Here is a 27701-nt window from a genome sequence, read left to right as displayed (position 1 = left end):
CTGCAACAAAAGATCCCGCGTGCCGCAACTAAGACCTAACGCAGCCAAAAATAAATAAATAATAACTAAATCTTTAAAAATAGTTAAAAAGAGTTCACTGATCACACATCACCATAACAAATATAATAATAATGAAAAAGTTTGAAATACTGTGAGAATTATCAAAATGTGACACGTAGACATGAAGTGAGTTAAGTGCTGTTAGAAAAATGGTGCCAAGAGACTTACTTAATGCAGCGTTGCCACAAACCTTCAATTTGTAAAAAACATAGTATCTGCAAAGTGCAATAAAGCAAAATGAAGTAAAAAAAAAAAAGGTGTGCCTGTACGTATGAAAAAGGCATTGTGGACTGTAAAGCACCATTCTAGTGTTAATTTTATTATTAATTTTTAATCCTTGTCTAACATGTACATATTTAAGATTACAGGAGTAAATAAAATAGGAAACAGATAGAGGCTCCCTCGCTCTTCACCTAAGAACGGAAGCCAGATACAGAGCAGAAGCAAGATACAGAGCAAAAGCCAGCCCCAGATTTTCTGTTTCTTAAAATCCACCATCGGGCTTCCCTGGTGGCGCAGTGATTGAGAGTCCACCTGCCGATGCAGGGGACACGGGCTCCCAGTCCGGGAAGATCCCACATGCCACGGGGTGGCTGGGCCCGTGAGCCATGGCCGCTAAGCCTGCGCGTCCGGAGCCTGTGCTCCACAACGGGAGAGGCCACAACAGTGAGAGGCCCGCGTACCACAAAAAAAAAAAAAAATCCACCATCACATGAGAACAGGCTGGAGTTGGTAATAAGGTGAGAAGGCTATTTCCTTTCTCTTGATGCCGAATCCTATACCTTCTGATACACCAGCAGCTCTGCTAGCTTTCTCTGTAGCTCACACTCCAGCCCATCTTGGAGATCTGTGTCTGAAATGCAGTAGGCCAGGATCTCCAGGCATGACTCCAGGGGCCACCGGTCCACAAACTGCAGTGTTAGCCGACTTCTCAGAGATGCATCCTTCACAGCAAACAGGTACTGCCAACCTTCTTTGACTACAAGACAAAAAGATGCTCAGCAAGGCTGGCGCCGGAGCTCAAGAGTCCAGGTTACTTCTTAAGAGAAGGGCTTTGTTCAGTTTCACAAAACAGAAGCTTGGAGGATCCTGAAGATCCTTCTGACCTAAATTAGTTTTTACACTTGGAACACTATAGGAGAAATACGATACCCTGTTTCTCTTCATGCAAATGTAATCATAGTCACGGGACTTTCTGAAGAGAGGGAGAAAAGGCGAAAGGAGAGGAAAAAGGAAAGATTTTCTCCACTCCCCACAGCCCGCCCAGCTCTTGCTCCCCCTAGTGGACAGCTGTAGGTCATTGCTCTCAACTCTGGGTACACATCAAAGTCTCCTGGGGAGCTGTCAAACAGGCCCAGACTCTGTTTTTATAAATAAAGTTTAATTAGAATACAGCCACGCTTACTCGTTTATGTATTGTCTATGGCTGCTTTCATGCTATGACGGCAGAGCCAAGTAGTTGCAACCGAGCCTGTACAGCCTACAAAGCCCTTTACAGAAAAACCTTCTTGACCCCTACTTTAAAGCAAACACTTGCCTGAACCCTATCATGGACTTCTGTAAACGGGGCTCTGATATTTGTAGTTCATAGAATGTCACAACGATTCTGCCATGCAGGGTTGAGAATACTGGTTATGAGTGCCTGTCCTAAAGTTCGATGGAGTTGGGTTCTAAGCTCTGCTCTACCACTGACTATCCTGGGCAGTTTCCTACCCTCTGAGCCTCGTTCGCCTCTCAGTATGATGAGATTATGGTGGCACCTTTCTCTAGAGTTACTGTGAGCATCAGATGCGGTGATCCACTCAGTGAATGCCCAATACTATTACCACTGGTGAAGGAGGGAGGCACGGCTTTCTGCTCACCACCTGCTGCAGCACAGCTCAGGACCGCATCCTGTATGCTGCTCAAGTCGTCCACATCTCGCCCGTACACTTCCGTGAGCTGAAGGGCCCGGTGCCAATCTCTGGCCACCAGGGCTTCCTCGAAGGCCTTGGTGAGCACATCCAGGGCTATGGGAGAATGCAGGCCCAGGAGGACGGTAGAGAGACTGGCCTGGCCGCAGAGACCCGCTGCCAGACTCTGCCCCTGCTTGGAGGACCCTCGTAGGGGCTCCCAGGCAGCTAGGAGGGAGGCCTCAAGCATAGGGAACTGTTCCAGGAGGCGCTCACACTCCTGGGCTACCTGCTCTGCAGTCAGAGGCACCTCCCTGTGGCCACGAAGCTCCTTCCAAGACAAGCCGGGCTTGGTGATCTTTGACCCCTGGGAAGCCCCCAGACAGGCCACCGTAGCCAGCAGCTTTGAGCGGGACTTAAGGAAGGCCAAGGCAGAGGAGGTGAGGGCTGGGCCTGATGAATCCCTCGGGGAGGAGGGGGGCTTTCTCTCCAGCGTGGGATTCTCGGTTGGCTTTGAGGAGCTCAGTGTAGAAAGTGGGAGGTCCTCCAGGCAGTGGGAGGTATGCAGCTGGGTCAGAATGCCCAGCTGGGTCAGAAGGGATGATGTCTGCTGGCTCTGACGGGAAGAGCAAAGGGCAAGGGGCTCACAGCAGCAGTTGACAATGACCTGTGGCACACTCAGGCTGAGACCCTCTCGGGCCAGAAGGGCTGCCAGCCTGGAGGGAGAGAAGCAGAGGGCATGTAAGGCCTCAGTGCCTGGGCACCATCACTCAATCTCAGAATTTCTTTATGTGTAAACAAGCAAATGTAAATATAGACTCTCTAATTGTTCCCTCTACCCCCTCTCTTTTTAAATCAAAAGGCAGCCTGTTGGACCCAATTCTCTGCCCCTTGCTTTTTTACTTAATAACAAATCTGGGAGATCTGTCCATAGCCCCCTACAGAGAGGCCCCTCATTCTTTTTTTTACAGCTACATAGCATTCCATTATGTGGAAGAAACTGAATTTAACTAGTCTCCTATTAGCGGACAATGGCTATGCCATACAAAGCTATAATAAAATGACTTGGTACATACAGCATTTTTCATACTTATAACAAAGGATAAATTCCCCAAGGTGGACTGTTAGGTCAAAAATGTGGTTTGTCATTTTAGTGGATATGGACAAACTGCCTTCCCACAGGGGCTGTACTAATTTCTATCCTGATGGCAATCTGTGAGAACGCTTGTTTTCCTACAGCCTCGCCAACTAATGTGTTATCAAAGTTTTGGATTTTTGCCTACTCATAAGTGAAGAGTCCCCTTAATTTTATACTTGCAATATAAACATTAGAGGTGGAGAGAGAGAAAGAAACGAGGTACACTGAATTTTAATGTAGCTTGTATAAGAGTAAATGCAAATTAAGGGAAAAGTCTGGAAGAAATCTCAACTTCCTGTATTGAACTCAAACACAGCCCCACTGAGCCCTTGGTTTCCTTGATGAACAATTAGGAAGGCCCAGGCCTGGCTCCTACCTCTCTGGGGGAACTTGTCGCTCAAGCAGGAGGTGGGACACCAGTTGGGAAGAGCTCTGTTGCAGGAGAACAAAGGGGTTTCCCACCTTGACCTCCACGTGATCTGCAAAAGTAAAGAAAGTGATCTTTGCACCACTGATTGCAACATTCAGAGCGCTGTTTTCCAGAATTAATAAAAAAGTAGCGTCAAAACTACATGGAAAGCCCTTCTGTTGATATTTTTCTAGGTAAAAGGTATTCCTGACATGATGCTGACCACAGGTTTATCTACGCCTTACCACTGTTCTAAAGACTTCCAACTACAGACAGACTTCAGTGAGCAGGCCTAGCCACAGACAGCCCAGACTGCTCCCTTCGATATGACTGAAGTGTAGGTAATACTCGCTCTGTGGACTTGAGTAAGAATCTGGCACTCGACTCAGACACTTAATTCCCCTGGTGGGTCCTCATATCCACAATAGATCGAAGATCTGGGAGAGGTATTTTTGAGTCATTAATGCCATCAAAATGTATTGAATACTCTCATGTGCTGTACCATTGTACGAGGCATCAAGGAGACAAAGGTGAATAAAACACAGAGGTGAATAACAGAGGACCTCATACGTAGTGTCCTCTGCTACCGCTGTACCCAGAACCTCTTCAGTGTGTGCCTTCCTCTTCCTTGCCCCTAAACACTTGTGGGCCAGTCCTGACTCTATTTTCTTTCTTGCTACTTACCAGGCTCAGAGCTCAAACTCCGCAGGAGAACAGCAGCCAGGGTGCTGCAGTACCTGAAGAAGGTGCCCATGTAGTCAGTCTGCCTGCCGCCTGCCGGCATCTGTTTGCCCAGGTTCTTCTGGAGGAGCTGAGTCTGGATATACACAGGGTGGGCCTCTGCCTCCAGAGCTTTCTCGGCCACCTGCTCCACCAGGGAGGTGAGTGGAGTACTCCTGGGCTCTGGGAAGAGTTATGAAAGGAGAAAGCATGTAGTGTTGAGTCTGTGCATCTGGCTTTGGGTCAGTTTCCGAACAATATGGGAACTGGGCCTCTGTACACTGCATGGGACATCCTATAGCCTGGCTGCTACGCTGACAAGGCAGTTATAAAATCCTAAGTTGGTTGCTTATACAAGTGATTCTCAGCCAGGAAGAGCTTTGAGTCTGGAGAAATCAGGGTGGAGAGTTCCATTTTCACCCATGTCTCGGGTGGAACAGCTCTGTGAAGCTCACAGCACTCTTTTGCGGAAGGGTTAATCAATGTTTACGGAGTCCCTTCTGGGTATATCTCTCATAAGGAATGAGAAAAATGTTCCAGCTAATGAAGTGCTAAGCAGCCCTTCACTTAGGAGGTGGGGAAACAGGTGGAATTAGTTAGGAGACAGGCCCTGGTTAACTAGAGGGCTGGTAGGGCCCACTTCTGAGTCCTCAGCCTCTGCTCCAAAGTACTCTTTCCCGTTCCACTGTGTCCTCTCCCCATTTCAACCTCATCTGCTCCCATGCAGTCGGGCCTGTACCTGGCAGCTGTAGTGCTTCTCTCAGTGACTGAAGGATCTGCTCCAGCTGCTGGGAGAGGGTAGCGTGGCTAGCGACACAGTCCTCGGTGAGGCTGGGCCAACACATCTGAAGCAGCTCAGCAATGCTGCACCGTGGGGGACCTCCCCCCTTTTCCTCTACACTCTCTACGGAGAGCAAATGAGAAAGAAAAAGTGAGGTCTGATGCTGACCTCATGTTCCGAGGCTGGGAGGTTAAAAAGGGGTAGTAAAGCAGCTCACCTGGTTTGATTTGTCCGGCTGACAGAAGTGGGTAATTGAGAATCTTACTGATCTGCTGAAGAACGCTTGGAAAACCTCGAATGCCATCAGCACTGAGGAATACGTGGTCTAGCCGGCGACCTGGAAACAGGATGAATCGAGAAGGAATGCAGAAAAAAATAAGGTACTTTCAGAGATTGACACTCAGTCCTGTATTTATTTGTGAAGTTTTATCTTCTCCAATATTGAGGAAGAAACATACGCTGTGCCGTTTTTCATGACAACCAGCATACTGGGCTTATTCCACGCCCACTGTTCCAGGGTTACCTCTGGCAAGATGCCTCAGCTGTCCACAGCAGCAGACCCAGAAGCTCTGGCATTCCTAGGGAATCGCTGTCCCAAGCCGATCAGGCACTTCCTGTGCATTTGCCTTGGTACTTCCTTCAGCTGAGAACTTGAGCTGGGATCTTATCTGTATCTTGACACCCTCACTAGACTATAAATAACTTTATGGACAGAGATTATTCCTCCTACCTCTCCTGTACTCCCATATACTTGGGATAATCTGGAAATGCAGTAGGTACTAAGTTAATTCCTGATTGATTGGCATGAAACCAGTCAGCTTGAATATTATTAATAGCTTGGATAATATTTACATTCATTTTAGAATATAAGTACTAGATGAGGGAGAGGGAAATTGTTTGATAAAAACAGCATTGTGTATGCCACGGCATACTTTCCTAGAAGGACTATGTCAATGTTAAAGGACTTTTAAATCAACAGCTCAGAAGTGATTTGGAAGGGTGTGCAGAATAGAGTTATCACAGCAGGCCTGAGACTGCTATCCTTAGAAAGGGCTGCTTGCAAGGTTGGTCCCTGGTTGGTGTCTGTGAACTTGACTAGTAAACGGTTTCCTACACTGATATAAAACTTTCTCTAAATGATGAGAGCGACTGATTGTGCCTAAACTGTTTGTACAATGTGGTTTATGCTGAACACCTGCCTTCCTGCTGAGAGCCTGGAATTTTGGTACATGCTGGGCAGAGGGTCCCTCTGTCACCAGCTCCCAATAAAAACCTTGGGCACTGGCTCACTAATGAGCTTCCAGCAGACAACACTTCACACTTGTTTGTTGTCACAACTCATTGCTGGAGGAGTTAAGCACATCCCGTGTGACTCCAGTGGGAGAGGACTCTTGGAAGCTTGTGTCTGATTTCCTCCAGACTTTACCCCATGAACCTTTCCCCTTTGCTAATTTTGCTTTGTGTCCTTTTGATGAAATAATTCGTAGCCATGAGTATGACTATATGCTGAGTTCTGTGAGTTCACCCATCGAATCACTGAACCTAAGGGAGGCTATTCATATCATATCTATTCACCATTCCTCCCTCCATATTACTCAGAGAGAACATGTTTCTTTCTCTCTCCCTGGTCAGTCCTTCCAATGCTGGGTGTGTGTATCGAGGATGGGTGGGGAGTGGAACTTTGCCTAATTCTTTCTTCACATTCCTCTACCTTCATTCCTCCAAGAATTCCATGTACACATTCTGGGATATTATTAACCTCAAGGTACAATCCTCCCTCCAACTGTGATCCACTAAATTTTCCCTTATACCTGGTTTACAAGCTTGAGACTCAGGTTTTAGGTTAAGTGGGATCCACTCTGGAGGAGGTATGCAGTTTAAGGGCACAAATTCCATTGGTACCATTTTTGAATGTATATTTCTTCCTTGAATTTATCTATAAACCAGAAGAGAATTTCCCCAAATGACTGGAATTTGTTATATCTGTTAAGAAGGCGAGACTCTCAGTAAACTATATTTAAGTTGCCAGACCGGACATGAGGAAATGAACTAATAATCCTTTCTCCCCGTCCCTCCTTCCCCGATAACTTTCTTCTTGCACGATTATTAAGCATCTCAGAACCCCATCTCCTCATTTGAGAATGAAGGGATCAAGCAAAAGCAGCACACTCACCCCGACTCTCAAGGCTGCTGTTCAGGCGCCGTTCAGCAGTTTCCAAGAGCTGCTTGCCGGTTTTCCAGAGCTGGCACTGAGAGCAAGCCAGGTCAAATGCAGCCATGGCGGGGGGGCTGAGGTCTTCCAGAACCTCTCTCAGGGGGGCAGTGGGCTCCACTGGGCTACTGCTTATCCAGAAGTCCTCCTGGAGTGTGGGGATGGGGTCTCCCGAGGTGCTGAGCAGCTTGTCGGTCACATCAGAGATGGAGTAAAATACCATTCCTGGACACCCAGCAGTGGGATACAAGGCGAGAGGTTAAAATGACTCTCACTAGCACTTTTATTTTGAAAAGTAGTTATTTAAAAAATGTCTGAGGTCCTTCTGCACAGTATACCATCTATGCATATCAAGACCACCATTACAGCCCACTCTTACGGCATCAAAACAATGGCATGGAAAGAAAGACCAAGAGAAACTCAAAAAGGTGGAGTTTAGATCCAAATGGGATCTAAAAGTAGGATGAAAGGAGGTAGATCTGTGTGTGCTCATCAGAAAAGATCTCTAAGATACATCACTAAAAAAGCAAGGTAGAAAATAGTACTTGTTGGAAGAGCTCATCTATATTAAAAACAAAAAGGATGTAAAGAAAATCTCTGGGAGCTTATAGAAGGAGCAACAAGTGATGGTAACTTGATATATAGAGCCTAGACCAGCAAGAGATGTAAAAATATGGGACAAGATTCCACTTTCAAGAAATAATGAAACGATGAGCCCTTTCTGCAGTGCAGCCAAGGGTGGGAATTGACATCTGTGAATCCCAGGCCACAGGTGTTAGATACAACTTGTTCACTTGCTAGAAAAGTAGGATAATATGCTTTATCCCTGAATGATTACATGGGAAGAAAATAAGCAATTCCCCAAATCCCAAGATTAATGGCCATCAAAACACATGGTGGAAACTGCATTCACACTCTTCAGTGTAAGTTACGTGGGACAAGCTTAATGGAGGAGCTCGTGGGGCAGGTAAGTGACCACCGTGGTCGGCGAGGTTAGGCACAGCTAGAAAATGACTCTGGAGGTGTCAGGACTGCTGTTCTTCAAAGCAACCGTCCTTCTCTAGGTTTCTGCTCACCTTCATGATGAGCCTCTGATTTGGGTGGTTTTTCCCCCATACCCTCCTCCCACAGCTCCCTCACCACCTGCCAACAGGGAAGCCGGACCTGCGGCTGCAGCGCTGCCAATGGCCTGCAGAGTTGAGCGGCCGCTGCCTGTTCTTCGGATGGTGCCACTACCCCCGTCCGAGTTCTGGTTTTCGATCTTGTGCTCTACTCGGGCCAGCTCCTGGATGACCTCCTGGTAGCGCTCCATGAACAGCAGCTCCCCAGAGCTGGGCGAGGACTTCAGGTTGAATGTGAACACCACCTGCCACAGGAGAGGAAGGAGTGTGGCTTGCGGCAGGCCCACTGAGGTGGAGAGTGTCTACAGATCTGAGATCTTGCTAGTCATCAGACTCTGGCCCTAAGACATCTGCTTTGTGGGGCTGGAAGAACACTGGACACTCAAAGAGTAGGTCAAATGTAGAGATAACTCGTAAAAGTCAGCAAGAGGGGCCACTAAAGCCCCAGCGGAAAATAGGCAAAAGATGTGGACAATTTCAAAGAGAAAATACACAGGACTAATACACAGGTAAAAAATGTTTTCCCTTCCCAGTAATTCAGGGAATTTAACATTAATACTACCTTGCATCTACCATAATGACAAAGTGTAAAAATAAACCCTCAGGGGGTGGTGGCGGAATGAACTGTCACAACCTTTTTGAAAAGCAATTTGGCAGTCTACAGAGCTTTAAAAATGTTTATATTCTTTGACTCAGTCGTTTTTATGAAAAACTTTCTTAAGGAAATAATTCAAAAGTCAATGTATAAAGGTGATAATCTTGACACTATTCACTACAACTATTACCAGGTTGAAAATAAATGTGGGTTAACAGGGAATGGTCAAATGCAGCTACTAGAGCAGACTATCATAAGGTCACTAAAATCAGTTACTAGGCAAATGCTTATATTATAATGTAAAAAAGGCACTAAGTTTTAGATTCAAATTGATCTTGGCTCTATATAAAAGTCACATACATCTTGGAAAAACATTGGCAAAAATATGCTTTTATCTTTAGTATTGGTTGTTCTGGACAATAGGTTAAAAGTAATTTTAGGGCTTCCCTGGTGGCGCAGTGGTTGAGAGTCCGCCTACCAATGCAGGGGACACGGGTTCGTGCCCCGGTCTGGGAAGATCCCACATGCCGCAGAGCGGCTGGGCCCGTGAGCCATGGCCGCTGAGCCTGCGCGTCCGGAGCCTGTGCTCCGCAACGGGAGAGGCCGCAACAGTGAGAGGCCCGTGTACCACACACACAAAAAAAATAATAATAATTTTATTTTCTGGTTAATACTTTTTGGTATTTTCTTATAAATATGCACAACTTGCTCTGTAACCAGGTTTAAAAATAAAACCGTTTATTAAAAAAGAAAAATGAAAGAAAGAAAAGATCAAAGCCCCAGGAAAGGAAGAGGAAGTGAGGACATTTAGCGGTAAAGCATCAGGGGGCTTACAACTGACTTCCTCTTGGTTTGGGTGTCAGAAAGGCTGGCGAGGGTCCTATCCTTCCCAGAGGGATAGAATTATCATTATCATTAAAGTACAGGATTTAAAATGTGTCAGAGGAAGTTAAGTAAAAATTATCCAATCACCTAGATGTTTCGATGATTTACTCCTCAACAAGTAAACTCACATGAAAGAAAAATTCTGACCTATGTATTAAGGGACCAGTGCAAGCGTCATAAATATATCAAGAGAGTTTTAAAAACTAGAAGAGTGGGCTTTTATGCTTTTAAATTTAAGCAATAGCAGAGGATTCTTGTATTTCTCACAGCTTGCACATAATCCGCTTAACATTCCAAGAGGTAGCACAAGCAGGTATTATATTTAACTCCAAGTTTCAGATGAGGACGTCAAAGCTCAGAGGGAGTAGAGTCTTTCTGGTTTCGACTCCCTGCACTTTTCCCTACACAACATTCTAATTTGCTAGCTCCCTACACTTCCTGTATGTTAAACTGGCATTCTATTTATTATTAAAAATTGTTTGCATAGTGATTTCTAACTATGTAAAACCACATATGTGTTCAGAAAAGGACTACAAGAAACAAAAATATTTCAACGTTTTGACTGTGGCCAAATGTTTTCTTTTATCTTGTTAAAAAACTGTTTTAAAACAGTTTTTTCTTGTTAAAAAACTGTTAAAAAAAACTGTTTATACAAACAGATGATTCAACGGCTTAAATCTCCTCCTTCTGGATCTTGAAATCCACAGTGCTCAAGATCAGGCTCCATACATGGAAACTCCCTCCTGCTTCTGCTACACGTGGCCCCTCAGGTGCGCCCGACTGGCTCTGCTTGCACAAGCATTTACCTGATGCCCCGTGGGTCCCAGACAGCAAAGGGCTACCTTAGCGTTCTTAACTGTGACAAAGTAGAGCCTAGGCTCCTAACACCTGCTGCACAAGTACCCGCCTCACCTGATGGGCTTCTGCGAAGTTCCCCCGGAGGATGCAGGATGCCAGCAGTGACTCAGGTGGGGAGAACATCATGCGGATGAGTGAACTTTGAGGTTGAGGCTGCAACCGGCCATCCAGCTCATTCTTCCCAGATGCAGTGCTCAGACTTCCCTCTGTCGGGACACAAGAACGTGGGGGTCCAAGGAAGGGATAGAAATTGAGGAAAAACTATTCTGTCACCTGCTGCCAAACTCCTATCTTCTCAAAGTCCTTCTCTAAAAGGTCTGTAAACGGACCTTGAATTTTCCTCAAATGAAGCGCATACCTATGCTATCATCTTTTTCTTTTTTTTTAAATTGAAGTATAGTTGACTTACAATATTGTGTTAGTTTCAGGTGTACAGCAAAGTGATTAGTTATATATATATATATTTATATACATTATATACATTCTTTTTTTAAAATTCTTTTCCATTATTGGTTATTATAAGAAACTGAATATAGTTCCCTGTGCTTTATAGTAAATCCTTGTTGTTTGTCTATTTTATATATGGTAGTGTGTATCTGTTAATATGTTATCATCTTTGAATATAAGACTTATGTACCAACAACCTTCCTTGGGTATTTACCTCTGTTTCTCTCTACTGATGGGTAACTCAGCTGATAGTGAAATAGCCCTTTCCCCACTGAACACAAGCATGAACTGCTCGGTCCAGGTTTTCACACCGTGGTGTATGGCATCTCTTTATGAGGGCAAAGCTGCTGGAAGTTGGCAACTGGTTGGGACCCCCCATACCTGAAGTACTTGTGCTCAGCTCACTACTTGTACTTTCCAGGGATGGGTTGGAACCTCTGTCCCGGCCATCTAGAGGTATTAGGAGGAAAGAGAGAAAATCAACCATCAGTGCCTTACAGTGTAGAAAGTGAGAAGTTGGCTTAAAAGCTGAGATCTGGGTAGAGTGAGAAGATAATGGGTAGCTACTATACCAGTGGTTCCTTCTACAGTAAAATGCAAATTCCTACAGACCAAAGGTACAGGGGTGGGCTTAATATGGTCCCAGTGCTCATTTGGATAGTAGCTTATATCAGTGGTTTCCAGTCTCTGGGTCTCAGAGCCCCAGGAGCTTTCAAGTTACTTCTAGGGGTCAGCGACCCCCATTGCTCACTAAGCACTGTCAATAGTCTGAAAAAAAAATTAAAGCACAACTACTATGACATGGAACCAGTATGGTGCCAAAGAGGGTCACAAAATTTTCTGACATAGAAAAAGTTGTCCTCATAGTTAAAAAAGTAGGGAACCAAAGTATAAGGCCAGGCTGATCAAAGACCATGATATTGGGACTTCCCTGGTGGCACAGTGGTTAAGAATCCGCCTGCCAATGCAGGGGACACGGGTTCGATCCCTGGTCTGGGAAGATCCCACATGCCGCGGAGCAACTAAGCCCGTGCGCCACAACTACTGAGCCTGTGCTGTAGAGCCCGCGAGCCACAACTACTGAGTCACAACTAGAGAAGCTCGCACACTGCAACGAAGAGTAGCTCCTGCTCGCTGCAACTAGAGAAAGCCCACGTGCAGCAACAAAGACCCAACACAGCCAAATAAATAAATAAATTTATTAAAAAAAAAAAGACCATGATATTGAAAGTCCTGGAGAAAAAGCATCTTCTTCTCAACACCTGCTTTCCTACAGCTGTAGGAAAAGAGAAGATGGATTGTGCATTCTGGGCGGGATGGGTCAGGTGGATGCAAACTGACTCAAACCAATTAACTGAGCAACTTAAGGGGCTCAGCCTTTACGTTTTCCATGTTTCTCTCATGGTAGTCTCCACCCCAGCCAGCATGTTCATGTCTCTTGTTGCCACTTAGCTAAAGCCTACTCATTCTTCTGAGCTTGATTCAAAAGTCAACTCTTTCAGAAAACCTGTTTCTCTGCCTTTGTAGACTACGCTGACCTCCCCGTCCATGAGATCTCTTCTGTTTTCAGGCCGTGCCTCCGGGCAGTTTAAGTTTTTCATGTATACTGTCTATGCAGGTAAATTATAAATTCCTTGAAGGCAAAGTCCTGGTTTATGCCTCATTCACCTCCCTCAAGATACCTAGTATTTTTTTTTAGCACACAGGAAACTCTTTATGAACTCCCTGTTAATTATTTTAAAACTACCAAAAACCATAATGGAAATTTGATTATCTAAAAATTTAATACTTCTGTATAATGCGTCTGTGTTAAACTCCTTTAGAAAAACTCATAATCAAGTCAAAATACAAAATGGAGCAAAACTTGTAGCACAAAATGACAGAATATTTTTCTTAAGGTATAAAGAACTTCTTACAATTCAACAAGAAAGACAAACCCAACAGAAAATATGTACCTTAGACTGAAAAATATAAATGGCCAATAAAAGACATTCAATCTCAAACTAAAAATTAGTATTAAAACAATGACACACCATTACTATATTAATCATATTGGCAAAGACTAAAAAGAAACCTGATACTACTCATTTTTGTTGAATGTATATGCAAATAGGCACTTACATACAGGTGGTGGGAATGTAAATTTGGTCCACCTTTTTTGGGGGGCAATTTGTTATATCTGTATTTATACCCAAATATACTTTGACCTTCTATATTATACTGCTAGGGACTTATCCTATAGATATACTCACACAAGTATGCACAGACATACGTACAAGGTCGTTTACTGTAGCATTATTTATAATAGTAAAAAACTGGAAACAATTTAAATGCCCACAAAAGGGTACATATGACAATGGACTACTAAGCAGCCTTTAAAATAAGTGAAGAGAAGTGAGTTCTCAATATAGAGTATGATATGTTTGCATATGTAAGAGGATATAAATGAAAAAAGAAAGTTGCAGTTCTCTCTATGTAGTATGATGCATCTGTATATCTAAAATGATACACATGCTTGTATTTCATGGAGAATTTTTGGAAGAAAACTATTAGCAAGGGTTACTTTGGGCGAGTGGGATTAGGATAATCTTAGATCACTTTTGTTTGTACCTCATCTTAAAGAATTGCTTTAAGATACTTTAAGATCTTATCTTTATCATTAGTGTTAAGGTACTTTATGAACTGCTTTATCTTGAAGAATATTAGACAAGTGGCACTATACCATTTGCCGCTTGTGGGAAGGAGGCATGGAGAGAGTTCTTCAGATTACCTGCCCGGCTCCTTCTTGTCCGACGACCCCGGCGGAGACTGGGGTGCCATGTGGCGATGGGCCGGTATCTTCGGGAGGGTTGCTCCTCTGAAACAGCAAACCCAGTGGGTCATACGGGAGGGTGATCAATTTTTTTTTCAATTAAAGTATTGTTGCTGTACAATATTATATGTTACAGGTGTACAATATCGCGATTCACAATTCTTAAAGGCTATACTCCATTTATAGTCATAAAATATTGGCTGTACTCCCTGCGTTGTACAATATATCCTTGTAGCTTATTTTATATCTAATAGTTTGTACCTCTTACTCCCCTACTCCTATGTTGCCCCTCCCCCTTCTGAAAGTGATCAGTTTTGATTTGACCCACCTCCTGGGGTAACAGGTAGGGGAAGATCTGGACTGGCCTGTGCGACACTGAGCGGTACCCCAGAGTTCTGACACAAGTGGCCATGGTGATATGCCCTGAACTAGTGTGCCTCCATGCACTCCTAGCTGTCCCACATTCCCGAGACTTTTCTCCCTCCTCCCTTTCTGTTATCTCCTCTCACCTGAGCCCTGGTTGCTGGTCACCACCTTGTACCTCCACTGGGCCTCAGAGAGAACCTTGGAGAACTGGTGCAGGCGGCTCTGCAGTCCGTCTCTGCTGCTGCTGCCCAGGCCACTCTGGCCTTCAAGCAGCTTTGGCTTCTCGGGGGAGCTGCGGCTGCTTAGCTCATCCAGCTGCTCCTGCAGCAGCCTGAGGAAGGCCCCTATTACATATTCATCAGCCAGGAACCCACTGATACCGCTAGTAAAGTGCTTTAGGTCCAAAAAGCTGTGCCTGTGAGGCTCTGGGCAACTGTCTTTTGGCTGTGCCTTCAGAGAACTTGGAACTGTGGAGGCCAGGCTCCTGGAGGCCCCCAGGGAACCCTGTTCTGACCTCCTCTCAGGCTGTGCTATGTGCTGAGGGCTCTCTGACGGGGACCTCAAACCCAACGGGCCCTTCCCCTCAGCGTCATCATCCTTAGCGTAGTCCTCGGGCAGGTGAGGCTCTGGGTGAAGATCAGCAGAGGTGATAAGGAGCAATGAGAAGATGTTTTCTAGAAGTTCCAGGCACAGAGAGTCAGGAATACTGCAAAGATACTGTTGACACCTGGCCAGGTATGTTGAAAAGAGATCTGAAGCACCTGAAGAAGCATGTATAAAAGAAGAGGCCAGAGAAAGAGAAGAGAGAAAATGCAAACATTAGAAACAGTATTTGCCAGACTGAAACATTCTCCCAAGTTTAATTCATTTCTTTCTTTGTAGTGACTCAGGGAACCGTGGTTACAGTCAGAAGACTGAGAGGCTATTGAGCCATGTCTTTTCATGATTTGTAGAAAGATTTTGCTCCCTTAACTAAAAGTACAGTTCAGTGAACACTCATTATTTTGTTTCTGCTTTTTAAAATTACATTACTCCTTATCTCTGAGAAGCACTCCATATTTCAGTTCCTAGAAGGAAGGCAGCCTGGAGACTCCTTATTCCTCAATTCCTGTTTGCACTCATTGTTTTACTACAGGTGATCACAGCCTACCCAGATCTCTTAAAATGACCATGCTCAGAGATGAAGGTCTATTCCAAAGCTGCAAGGGAGAGATACTTGACCACCAGTCACAGAAAGCAAGGTAAGGAGTTATAAGTTTTTAAGAAAAATGAGAGCTAATAGGACAGAAGGTTCTTTCAAACTGTAGGCTGTGACCTCTGACACTGACTTGGACGGCTGCATTTGAAAAAACGAAATAAAGCAGAAAAATAATCAGGAGTGTGCTCTGTTTGGAAGGGTAAGTAATGTTTCTTAAAACTTATTTCAGTTTACGCATCACATACACACATATACACATACACATGAAAGCACAAATTATATACCTAGGTGCAAACTGGAGTGATGTGAAATGCTATCTACTGTGGACTGGAGTAAAAAAAAGAAGCATTTGGAAAACACTGTACTAGGTGCTCAGGCTGTGTTAGAACTTATGCAGATCACTTGCTTTCTCCATGTCCCCTTGATTCACAGAGGCTGAAAAATTATTCGTGGGCATAATAAAACCAAGGTCACCTCCCAGCCCTGGTGGCAAAGGGTTCCCACGCAAAGAACCTGCTGGGACAGGTTTTTCCCAGCTCCCGCCAGGGAAGGGGTGGGGGGCGGCGCTGCACCTGGGGAGGAGAGAGAATCGTTCACTGGTTCTGCAGCCACGGCCAGGTCCTCAGAGGGACCGTCTTTGCATTCCTGGCACTGGGAGTGCCGGTGTGAGTTCACACAGAGGGCATAGATGGCATACTTCATGGCACAGAAGCTCCGGTAGAGTGTCAGGTTCTGACACCGGCTCAGGTGCGCAGGGACCGTGGCGTCAGTTGGATCTGAATTATAGAGAGAAACAGGCAGAACTTCAGAGATGCTTCTTTTTTTTTTTTTTAATTTATTTTATTTTTGGCTGCATTGGGTCTTTGTTGCTGTGCACAGGCTTTCTCTAGTTGCTGTGAGTGGGGGCCACTCCTTGTCGCAATGCACGGGCTTCTCATTGCGGTGGATTCTCTTGTTGTGGAGCACGGGCTCTAGGCGCGCAGGCTCAGTAGTTGTGGCTCGCGGGCTTTAGAGCGCAGGCTCAGTAGTTGTGGTGCACGGGCTTAGTTGCTCCGCGGCATGTGGGATCTTCCCGGACCAGGGCTCGAACCCGTGTCCCCTGCATTGGCAGGCAGATTCTTAACCACTGCACCACCAGGGAAGTCCCAGAGATGCTTCTTTCAGGCAGGGGCTGCATGTATGGCTGAAGCAAAGAGATGCCACACTGCTAGTCCCCTAGGTGTTCTCACCCTCTCTCCTTTCTGGCAGGGTGATGTGTGTCCCTTCCAGGCCTTTTTTTCTATTCAACAACTTTCAGTCTCTCGGTTGCCTTTTCCCCACCAATCTCCCCTCTACATGTCTGTTCAACCTAGGCCTCATAGCTATTTAACAAATCTTTCCCTTACATTTCTTAAAATACTTGCTTTTCCTTTTTTTAAAAAAAAAAACTTGAAGTACATGTTTGGTCTACCTTTCGAATGCCACATTACCCAAGAGGCAGGCTTAAAATGTGTTTAGATTGAGAAATAAGAGAGCAAAGGTAACACGGTGTTTAAAAAAAAAAAAATACTTGATATTTGTAGGAAAGCCCTGAAGCAGACATCATGAGAAAAAACATAAACTCTGTTGAGATTCCGTACACTTGTTTAATAACTTATAATTTTTCATTAAAAATTTGTTTTGAACTTAGGAGAGAGGAAGGTTACCATCTTTACAGAATCTCTAAACATCTTAATCTACCCCTAATTCTTATCATAGCAAAAGTATAACCTGTTCAAAGAAAAAACATTAAATGTAATAAAGCAAAAAGAAGAAAAAAATACCACTCATAAGCCTACCAGCTAAACACAACCACTGCTACATTCTGGTTTAACCCCTTTAATAGTTTTGTGTACATGTGTATGTGTTTGAGTGTAACATTTTATATACTATTTAATTTTCCTACTTCTTAAAAATCCTTTAGAGCATAAGCATTTGATTATGTTTCTTTACAAACTAAATCTCTGCTGGATGCATATAGCTCTACTGAATGAATCCCTGTCTAGGCATATTCCTCAAGGGCAGGACATTGGAATAGTTAGGGATGTTTTGCTACTACAATGCTGCAACAAGCCCCTTTAGGTATAGGTTTCCTAGTGATTACTTCTTAGAAGCTTGGCCTTGCCAAGGTCAGGGTAATAAGCAGAACAAAGTCAATATTGTTCTATGGTCTTGACCTCTTCATGGCATTATTGCCCAGAGCCAGGACTTGCAAGCTCGCTGAGAGGGAGTGGCTCCTTACATTTTTGCCCCAGATGCCTCTCTTGCCTCACCCTAGTCCAAGCCCTATTATCACTCCTCTTTTGCCTTTTCCAAGTTCAAGTTCTAAGTGTGTTCTGGTGGGTCACCAGGGATAGATTTCAAACACTTCTTCGGAAGCCTTTTGTACTCGTATGTAGAAAACAGAGAGTTCCAGTTCCTTTAGGAAATCTGCTAAACAAGTTGTCTACCTTTCCAAAAAAATATACAATGTAGTAACACTAGTTTTACAATTAGTGGTAGGTCCTTTAAAAAAGTAAATCAAAGCAATATCTAGGCTGAGAGACATCTACTGCCATATGAGAATGTTTGTTTCTCTCAAAAGTAAGGTCCCCGGCCTGTGTAGTAGGTTGTGACCACACCATCATATGATTTTTGAGAGCAAAAAAGAGTGCTTGTTTAATGGGGACTTGAATTTTAAGCAAAGATCTAAGGTTAAAACAAGGCTTTGTGGGCTTCCCTGGTGGCACAGTGGTTGAGAGTATGCCTGCTGATGCAGGGGACACGGGTTCATGCCCCAGTCTGGGAAGATCCCACATGCCGCGGAGCGGCTGGGCCCGTGAGCCATATGGCCGCTGAGCCTGCGCGTCCGGAGCCTGTGCTCCGCAACGGGAGAGGCCACAACAGTGAGAGGCCCGCGTACCGCAAAAAAACTCAAAAATAACAAGGCTTTGTACTGTTTCAGGCAAGTCTTTCTTCTAAAAGAAAAACTCTAAAAAAAACTCAAAACAAGAATCTTCTAGAAGAAAGACTCTTTACCTGTTCAATAGACCATGAAGAAGATATGGGAGGGAAGGAAGGCACAAAATGTGCTGTAAGAAAGCTTATGAAGCATGGAGAGACTCACCAAGAATTTGCATAAATACTGCCAGTGACGATGCTGTGAGTTCAGAGGGCAGCTCCTAATTCTGTTCCAGTGACATGAGGGTATGCTCATGGCTCCTGAGCTGGATCCATGAGGACAAATGTTCCTATGGAATTGTTCTCATAGGATACCCTAGGCCTCATCAAGAAAGGGGAAGATGTCCCTACATCTTGTCATCTGATTGTGGCAAACAGCACTAATTTAGAGGGTACCTACTGGACCACCCATCTTGATAGATCCCAGCAATCACATCTAGATAAATCTTGTGCTGTAAGAAACATCTGCAAGATTGTCCTAAGAGGGAACCTTGCCCAGGTCACTCCATCGCCAACTCACCATGCTCTTGCTGGGGGTCCTTGGCTGGCACCTTCTGTAGGAGCTTGAGGACATCTTCCTCCCTGAGGGCTGGAAGGTTTGTAAGGTGATGGAGAGAGTAGAGCACTGAGTGGCTTTCTCCACCATGTAAGTGACACAAGAGATCTCTCTTTGGTATGGGGTTGCTGAAAGGGAAAGTTGGGAGGATGGAAGGGGAGGCAGTTTATATAATTGCTTTGAGAAAGACCAGTCTCCATTCCCTCTTATTCTTTCTCTCTGGCCTGTAACACCACAGGTTTCACTTCCCCAAACACTAAATTTCAGTTGGTCTATGATAGAGGATAGCATTTATTTACCCCCAGGGAAGGACATTCATCAAGCTGGCTTTACTTGTCTAGTAAGGACCTAGGAAGGGCCTCTGTGCTCAGCAGGGCCTAGAAAGGGCCCACAGATTAAGCTTCCTAATTTCTGTAATTTTCCTAGCTGAGAGCTGACACGAGCTTCTCTGCTTTTCTTTGAGTCAGGGCCCCTTGCTACTTCCCGCAGTGGCCTACTTGACTTCAGAAGTGCTGGTGAGGTGGGTGAAGAACAAAATAAGAACCCAGATCCAGGGAAGACCCAAGGCTAAGTTATCAGGAAAACACAGGGCTGCGCACACATTTCAAGAGGCAGTTGTTGAATAAAAATGTGATCCAAGATAACACGTGGCTAAGAATGTGGACCACACTCACTAGCTGTGTGACTTTGGGCATGTTATTTAACACCTCTGGGCTTCAGGTGCCCCACCTTTAAAATGAGGATAATATTGGTGTTTACCTCACAGGATTATTGTCAAGCTTAAGTGAAATCATCACGTAAAGGGCTTAGAGCAATGCCTGGTGTATAGTAAGTGCTCAGGAGATGTGAGGTTTTGTTCTTGTGATCACTGTCATCCTTAAATTATCCTCTAGTTATGACCTTATGGCTGTGATGAAGATAATCACTACTTATGCTTCTTTCCTGGTTTAATAGTTGGAACAATTATTTGTTGCTGGTCAACACTGTCAACTTAAACCATTTACAGGGAAGATGTCTTGAAATGGCCACACGTGCAGAGCATGGGTCAAGTGTGCCCAGTGGTGGGAAGAGGGCTGGCTGTGCAGGGCCATACCTGCTCTGCTGCACACACCACTCCAGGACCTCCAGGTGAGCCCACAGCCCATCACAGGCATCCCTGAGGAGCTTATCACAGCCTTGGTCCTGTGTTGATACAGGAGAAGAAAGAGATGCTGACTCAGGCACCTGGGGTCAGAGATGTGACCGATTTCAGGACCCTGCATTCTGCCTCAGCCCAAAGTGCCACCACACTCATTTCCAGAGATGCTTGGGCTTCAGAGTGAGAGTTACCTGGGTCCTGTGGAGTGTCTGGAGCAGCCTCTGGGCTGACGCTAGGCTCTGGCAGTGTGTCCAGCCCAGGAGCACGAGCAGTCGACTGAGAGGGCTGAATTCTCTATCTAGCAGGCAGCCAAGACTTGGGAAGTCTTCCTCCTTCAACAGGGTGAGTGCTGTCACCTGGAAGCCAAAGGAGGCTGCTAGAGGCAGCTCTGGGGACTTGCTGCTAATCAGGGTAAGAAGCTTTTCAGTATAGAAGGGAGGTTTCTGACAATGACAGAAGTGGCCAGTTGAATACAAAGTGTTTAGGAAAACACTAGACTGTAAGCTCCTAGAAGGCAGGGATTGACTTCTGTTGTATCCCCAGATCCTAGCATAGTACATACTACATAGAATGAGGTTAGTAAATAGCTGTTGAAGAACTTTCCTGGTGGTCCAGTGGTAAAGAATCCCCCTTCCAATGCAGGGGACGTGAGTTCCATCCCTGGTCGGGGAACTAAGATCCCACATGCCGTGGGGCAACTAAGCCCATGCGCCACAACTATGAGCTCGTGTGCCTCAACTAGAGAGCCTGCGTGCCACAACTACAGAGCCCACGTGCCCTGGAGCCCGCACACCACAACTAGAGAGAGAAAACCTGCATGCCACAGCTAGAGAGAAGCCTGTGCGCTGCGACGAAGAACCTGTGTCGCAACGAAAGATCCTACGTGCCGCAACTAAGACCTGACACAGCCAAAAAAAAAAAAATACAATAAATAAATATTAAAAAAATAGCTGTTGAATTAAACTAAAGTTCAGTTGCAATCTGGAAAGAGAAGGTTAGAGTAATTAGAGTCTCCTGTCAGCTAGGCAACATATTGCTGCCACTGTCTTTTCTTCCTCGCACCCTCCGGAAAGCTTACATGTATCCAACATTTCAGTGCCTGCCCAAGGACTGACACAAAATGCTGGCAGTTCTAATTATGAATGATACTGGTTCTCAGAGCCTTCTGGAACTGTGGGATGGACACAACTAGATGACTCACTGCTAATTAAACTGCTTTGTGTTGGATAAATGAGTGCGAGAGAAAGGAGGAGTGACGAAGCCTGGAGAGAGTCCCTGGGTACTTGAGTGGTGAAGATCCTGAGTTTGACTTACCAGGATCTGCTCGAGGAAGTGCTTGCTGTTGCTCAGGCAGTAGAAATAGGCCAATTTCCAAGCCTGGGCTGGGTCAGGATTGGAGAACAAGGCTAGCATTGCCCGCTCAGGATCTAGATGAGCCAGTGAGACTGAAAATCAAACCAGATGGGGTTACTGGGGAACTGGACTCTTCTTTCCTAAGGTAAAGCCCATTTGAAAAACCAATTGATATGAGAGTTCGCTCTTTTAAAAAGTTAAACCAGGTTTTCTATACTTCTCTCTTAAAGACTCTTTACTTCTCTCAGTAGTTTCTGAAAAGTTCTTTTCTGCTATGACTAGTACTTTATTTTTTTCTCCATCACTCTTTCTTAAGCTATGAAAGCTGCGCTTTCACAGAACATCTTGCCCATTTTTGCTTAGCTTCTCCCATTAGGTTTCCTGAACAACATGGAAGGGAGCAGGCTAGAGGGAGTCAGAGGGGCTGGGCAGAGTGGAATGAGAGAAGCAGTGCAGGGAACACACCTTTTCCCGAGGGTGTGGTTGTCGGTGGCTTTTCTGGGGCCTTCTCTGCATAGGTGTGGCCATACAGGGACACCAGGCCCCGCCCGGCCTCGTGCAGCAGGCAGCCGAGCAGCCGCTCCTCCCGCAGGGGACTCCCCTCTGCCCTGCTGGCCTCCAGCAGTTCCTCACACAGGAGACGCAGCTCAGCCCCGAGCGGCTCTGCAGGGCAGCGCAGAGTCCGCAGGGCTCCGTAGATGGCATCGACTGCCCCTGGGTGCCCGGTGGCAGGACCCCGCAAAGCTCGCAGTGCCTTTCGAATGAGGTCCACCAGCGCCTTCTGCAGGAACCAGCCTTGGAGGCCCGTGTCATCTTCCTCCCCAAGCAGGAGCTCCAGCAGGGCCTGCGCAGGCTGAGGGGCCTCCCGCAGAAGATCCCAGAGCAGAGAGACAGCTTCTGAGCTGAGCCAAGGGGGCCAGCTCTCTTGCCTCTGATTTCCATCAAGCACAGAGTCTGCCGCATCTTGTGCTAAGACCGTGTACAGCTCCTAAATAGGGGATGAAGAGAGGGATGGGCGCTATGTCCAGAATGTTATCACTTACACGCCTTCATGTTTTCCTCTTTTCAGTGTATATATATGCATGTGTGTATATACAACAGTAGCAATAGCAGATACTTCTGTAGTAGTTACTATGTGCCAGGTCCTTTACACAGAAAAATTAAATTAATACTTACAGCCGCCTTAGGAAGAAGACACTACTATTATCCTCGTTTTGAAGGTGTCCTCAAATCAGGGGGTTGAGGCAAAGAGAGATTTGCCCAAGGCCTCCATGCTCAAGCTAGTCACCCCCACCCCCATTGCCTCCGAAACGTGCACTGTCAATCTAAATCAGGGACTGCAAACTCATAGACCAGGTAACAGATGGGAAGAAGACACTGTGCCCAGCTCAAGGCATTTAAATGCAACTTTTAAAAGAACACTACAGACCAGTTTTTAACCCCTGATCTAAATCCCAACCAAGATTTTGGATACAGAATGTAAAACACTAGTTTTACAATTAGTGGTAGGTCCTTTAAAAAAGTAAATCATTCTTCATCCTTCCCTAAAACCTTCCCCAGTACCTCCAACTCACACAACTCTCCCTCTTTATTGGGCTTCCAATGTTCTTAAAATTAGTACCATATGGCTTAGTACCTAATTGTGCCATGTGTGTATTTCCTTCCTCCCCAGCTAGATTGCAAGCCTTTAAAAGGCAAGATCTCTGTAGCCTATAATTTGTTTGGTAGGTTATTTCCCACACTTCAGCACCATTTCTGTGGGTGGTACTCAGGGATACCTGTTCAGTAACCACCTCCAAGATGGTCACAGGACCATGAGTCCTTGACCTAATACAAGTGAAAGTCCCTACCTTAAATCCTATTGTGAATATATCTTCAGTTAGCTGGTGGCTGGGTCATGAAGAAAATAAGTATTGAACCTCAGAGCATCCCTCAAGCACTTAAGTATAGATCTAGTTAAGATTTTGAATCTGCTCCCAGAAGGCGGTTGTAAGGATTAGCTATAACACATTCAGTGCACCTGTTACAGAAAAGGTATTCAGCAAATACATACTAGTTCCTTTCTCCCTTTATATTCCCTGCCACATTCTGGTGAAAAATTTAAACATCTAGTTTAAAACCAAGTTAGGTATTCCTTTCACATGAAATAGAAAAAAAAATTAATCCTCAGCTATGATTAGTACTTCTGGCCAAGCTACCTCTAAGAATTCTACAATCAGATAAGTTTCCCCTATCTCTAAATTCCCCTCAAGGGGCCTCCACCTAGCCTGGTCTTGCCTGCGAACAGAGAACTGCCAACATCTTGGGGACCTGTTTCTGCTGGATCCCTGAAAGCTGAATTTGTTGAGTGACTGCAAACCTGGGCAGACAGATCCAGGGCCCTCTCTCACCTTGAGGATGTCCTCTGGGATGTCACCTGGGAGGTCTTCTGACAATAAAAGAAACTCAAGTTTTCTCCGGAAGCCAGCTGGAAGTAACTTCTAGAAGAATCATAAGAAGGAAGCATAGATATTAAGCATGTGCTTTAGCTGACAATTATAAATAAATACTTCTTTCTGGTTCATCTTATTTCTGCTGTTTTCTCTAAGATAAAGTACTTCTGACCATTAAATTCCTGGGTATGTCTTCAGACACTTTTCTTTATAAACGGAAACAGCTAAACCGAACACATTCTCCTCTTAAATACTAACACTTAAATCCCACACTGTTTAGCCTCAAATGCCAAGGCTTGCTTATTTCATGTGATTTTTTGCCTCTAACTTGAAGTCCTCCAAGACTCTCCCTTGCAGTGTCCAAAACACCCAGTTATGGGTAAGCTGGGATGGAATGGCCCACATGATCCTCTTTTGGCCTAAACCCATTTTTGGTATTCATTTTTAGTTGGAAAATAAAAGTAAAGGGGGAGAGATCTAATGTTTATGAAACACTTATTATATGCCAGGTACTATGTGCCGTATTTTCATGTGTTTTTAAAATCTCATTATATCGCTAAATCAAACAAAACTATGGCATCAGGATGTTTTTAAAAATAATCTTCAGTAGTGAATAAATGGTTAGGAAGTATTTTCTAATCATTTCAAGCATGAAAAGGAAAAAGTGACCCCATTGTTTGTTAATGAGACAGGACATCAGAGACTAATGTATAAAGGAAGAGAAAGCCTCTGACTCTTCCTGCACCTGCTTGTTTCACAATAACTTCCCCTCACCTGGTCCTTAAAACTAAAATGATAGTCCCCCTTTCTCCAGACACAAATACAAATGAGATGAAAGTCTGGGACTAATTCTGACAGGCACTCTTTTAAATTAGAGACACCTGTAAATCATGCCATCTGAATGCTTATATAATGCTAATGATTGGAAGGTGTAGAGAAAATTCATTCTGGCAAGCTGAAAGTTAGTGATTCTATCAAGGACTAAGAGGAAGGAATAGATAAGCCCAGACAGCAGGCCCTTAATAAAAGAACTGGTTAAGATTTTAGGACTTTCATTAAAATCCTGAAGACTGACTAGCTTGTATCTTTTTTTTTACTGGTGAAATTACTTTATGCATATGCAGGGTCATAGACAACTAACATTCCTAAACCAGGCAAGAATTTGCCCAATGTTTCTAAGCACAGATTTTCTTACTATAAAAGCAAGGCATGTTCAATGCAGAAAAAGCAGAGAATACAAACACGCAAATGAAAACACACATACACAACACCCCCCCCAAATCTTTCCACTGAAGGAGAACTATAGTTACAACTGTGTTCGAAGGGTATTCAGACCATTTTCTACATATGCATATATGCATGCATAACAAACATACTGTTTTCTAAATTTCTTTTTCTTCACATAGTAGAATATAAACATCCTCCCATGTCACTGTAAATTCATTTACCACGTAATTTTAATAGTGCCAGGGTATTTTACAAGTAGATTAATCAGTCTTGAATTGTGGACATGGGAGTTGTTTCTATTTTTCCCTTATTAGAAGCAGCATGCTGTGAACATCATGCTGTTCACGTGATAAAAGATAAAAGGGCAGAAGGCAAAAATGGATGAAGGAAAGGGAAAATGGAATCAGTTTCAATGAATAATTCAAAAGGAGCTTTTGGCAGCAGGTGGGAGACTGTAGCAGGAGCAGCCAGCAAGCCCCTAAAAGATGAAGTCCAGTTCTGGCTTTGTAGAACTACCTCAGGAACACATTTGAAGTCTTGGTCCTTGTATTAAGTTTTAAAACTCTCTGAGGTCCTTGTATAAAGTTTAAAACATTCCCACGACTGTTTAAATAACTGAGGTACTGGAGCTTTAAGGACCAAATGATCTTCAGTTCTGGAAAAAACAACTCTTAGTCTGTGAAAAGGAACCAGGGAAGTGAAATCCACCTCCTGATCTGGTTGACCAACTGTCCAGAAATTTAACAACCACCAATCAGCCATAAAGTAAACAAATACCCTCTGCTGAGGCAAAAGTTCACCTGACTTGACAAATTCCATGTTTGTACTGAAAAGCTCCTTAGTCAGTAACAATAACATTTGTTATTTTTTTTCTTTTCTCTTCGAAGATACTATTGAATATTTTAGCTGAAGATGTCTCTTTTAGATCTGAAACTACAGCCAACTCTTAAACAACCTGGGGTTGATTATTTTTCAGTTTTGCTTCTTTTCCTTCCCTCTCCTGTTGATCTTTTTGTCATTTCTCTTTGCTAGACCATTACCAAAAGCCTGGATAATAAATACATTTAGATTAGTAACTTCTGGTGCTTTTTGACAGCTATGTGAAGAAGGGTAAGTGTCAGGCCAAAGCAGAACTAAAGACAAAATTCATTCTGATGACTGAGAAGTTAAGAAGAAAATTAGGCTAAATTATAGACATTTACAAAATAGAATTTATGGTTTCTTGTGGCTTACCTGGCGGCGCAGTGGTTAAGAAGCTGCCTGCCAACGCAGGGGGCATGGATTCGAGCCCTGGTCTGGGAAGATCCCACATGCAATGAAGCAACTAAGCCCGTGTGCCACAACTATTGAGCCTGCGCTCTAGAGCCTGCGAGCCACAACTATTGAGCCCACATGCCACAACTACTGAAGCCTGCTTGCCTAGAGCCCATGTTCTGCAACAAGAGAAGCCACCACAGTGAGAAGCCTACGCACCACAACGAAGAGTAGCCCCCACTCGCCGCAACTAGAGAAAGCCTGTGCACAGCAACAAAGACCCAACGCAGCCAAAAATAAATAAATAAAAATTTAAAAAAAGAATTTATGGTTTCTTAATTTTAAGTCTATGTAGGCTAAAAGTATTGTTGAGGTGGAAAAAGCAGAGGACTGATGACTCGAAGGCAGAAGACATTGGTTCCAGCTCCAATTTTGCCAACTAACTTTATGGTGTGACCCTGGGCAAGTCATTTATTTTCTGAGTCAGAGGTTCCTCACTTAAATCTTAAAGTCTCAGGTTTAATACAAAATTGCCGAGAATTTTTTTAACGGATATCAATTTCTGATAATTAACACATATTTCTAGAAGTGCTTTGAATGGTAATTTTTCTTAAAAAAATAAAAACCAAAAACCCTTCCTTACAAGTTTTCTTTCACTATTAATTTGCACACTTTGTTTTCATATTTGGTAACTTTTATTTCAATTCATGTGAGTTGTTAAATTATTAATTAATGACGTTTAAATCTATAAGATTTCACTGTACTGGACTAGTTAAAATAAGATTTTTGGATGAACAACTAAGTTTCAGTTCAGCCCATTCTCCCTTACTTGAGTATTATGAGGATTAGACTTTATTCACTATCTTGTCACTTTCACTGAGTTCTGCAAAGTTCTGTTTGGGCACAAGACTCACAACAGTATTTAACACAATAGTATCACCTCAGATGGTAGGTTAGTGAATTAATGCCAATGTAAGTTAGTGAATTAATAAATGAATTTAGGTAAAGAGACAGCAGTAAATACTTAAGCCATTCTCACTGTCAATACTGAGAAAGGAATATGACGAACCTCAAAATACAGAAAGTAACAGACAAAAGGGAAATTTCATAACTCCTTCCAAGTTCTTCTCAGTCTTGGCCTCGGGTGAAAATTTTAAATGTAAACCTACTTACCTTTTCCAGGGCCAACCATTTTTCCAGCACAAGAAGCCAGACCCAGGCTAATCTTTGAGGGTTGATATCCTGTCCACATCTGAGAAATGTAAAAAGAAAAAATTTCTAAACAAAGA

The 27701-nt window shown here is 44.1% G+C and overlaps 1 protein-coding gene across 5 annotated transcripts in view; it reads right to left on the bottom strand.

The window, feature by feature from the left end:
* ZFYVE26 (zinc finger FYVE-type containing 26) overlaps positions 1–27701 on the bottom strand; it is a 62098-nt gene that overhangs the window by 32109 nt on the left and 2288 nt on the right. For 4 of the 5 annotated variants that reach the window (XM_079913214.1, XM_079913213.1, XM_079913212.1 and 1 more), the window contains 20 exons: positions 27586–27664; positions 23890–23979; positions 21965–22487; positions 21461–21591; positions 20338–20502; positions 20102–20232; positions 18973–19136; positions 16067–16270; positions 14440–15057; positions 13889–13975; positions 11500–11568; positions 10726–10877; positions 8377–8578; positions 7174–7437; positions 5218–5337; positions 4959–5123; positions 4184–4402; positions 3467–3569; positions 1923–2668; positions 843–1039 (listed from right to left, as the gene is read on the bottom strand). In XM_079913214.1, coding sequence (XP_079769340.1) covers positions 843–1039; positions 1923–2668; positions 3467–3569; positions 4184–4402; positions 4959–5123; positions 5218–5337; positions 7174–7437; positions 8377–8578; positions 10726–10877; positions 11500–11568; positions 13889–13975; positions 14440–15057; positions 16067–16270; positions 18973–19136; positions 20102–20232; positions 20338–20502; positions 21461–21591; positions 21965–22487; positions 23890–23979; positions 27586–27664 — 4429 coding nt within the window. The remainder of the gene's footprint in view (positions 1–842; positions 1040–1922; positions 2669–3466; positions 3570–4183; positions 4403–4958; positions 5124–5217; positions 5338–7173; positions 7438–8376; positions 8579–10725; positions 10878–11499; positions 11569–13888; positions 13976–14439; positions 15058–16066; positions 16271–18972; positions 19137–20101; positions 20233–20337; positions 20503–21460; positions 21592–21964; positions 22488–23889; positions 23980–27585; positions 27665–27701) is intronic. The other variant, XM_079913216.1, reaches the window with a different exon arrangement.

Source organism: Stenella coeruleoalba (genome assembly GCF_951394435.1).
Source record: "Stenella coeruleoalba genome assembly, chromosome: 2".
NCBI classification, from domain to species: Eukaryota; Metazoa; Chordata; class Mammalia; order Artiodactyla; family Delphinidae; genus Stenella; species Stenella coeruleoalba.
Note: the sequence above shows the minus strand (reverse complement) of the source record. Positions and strands in the feature narration are given on the sequence as shown.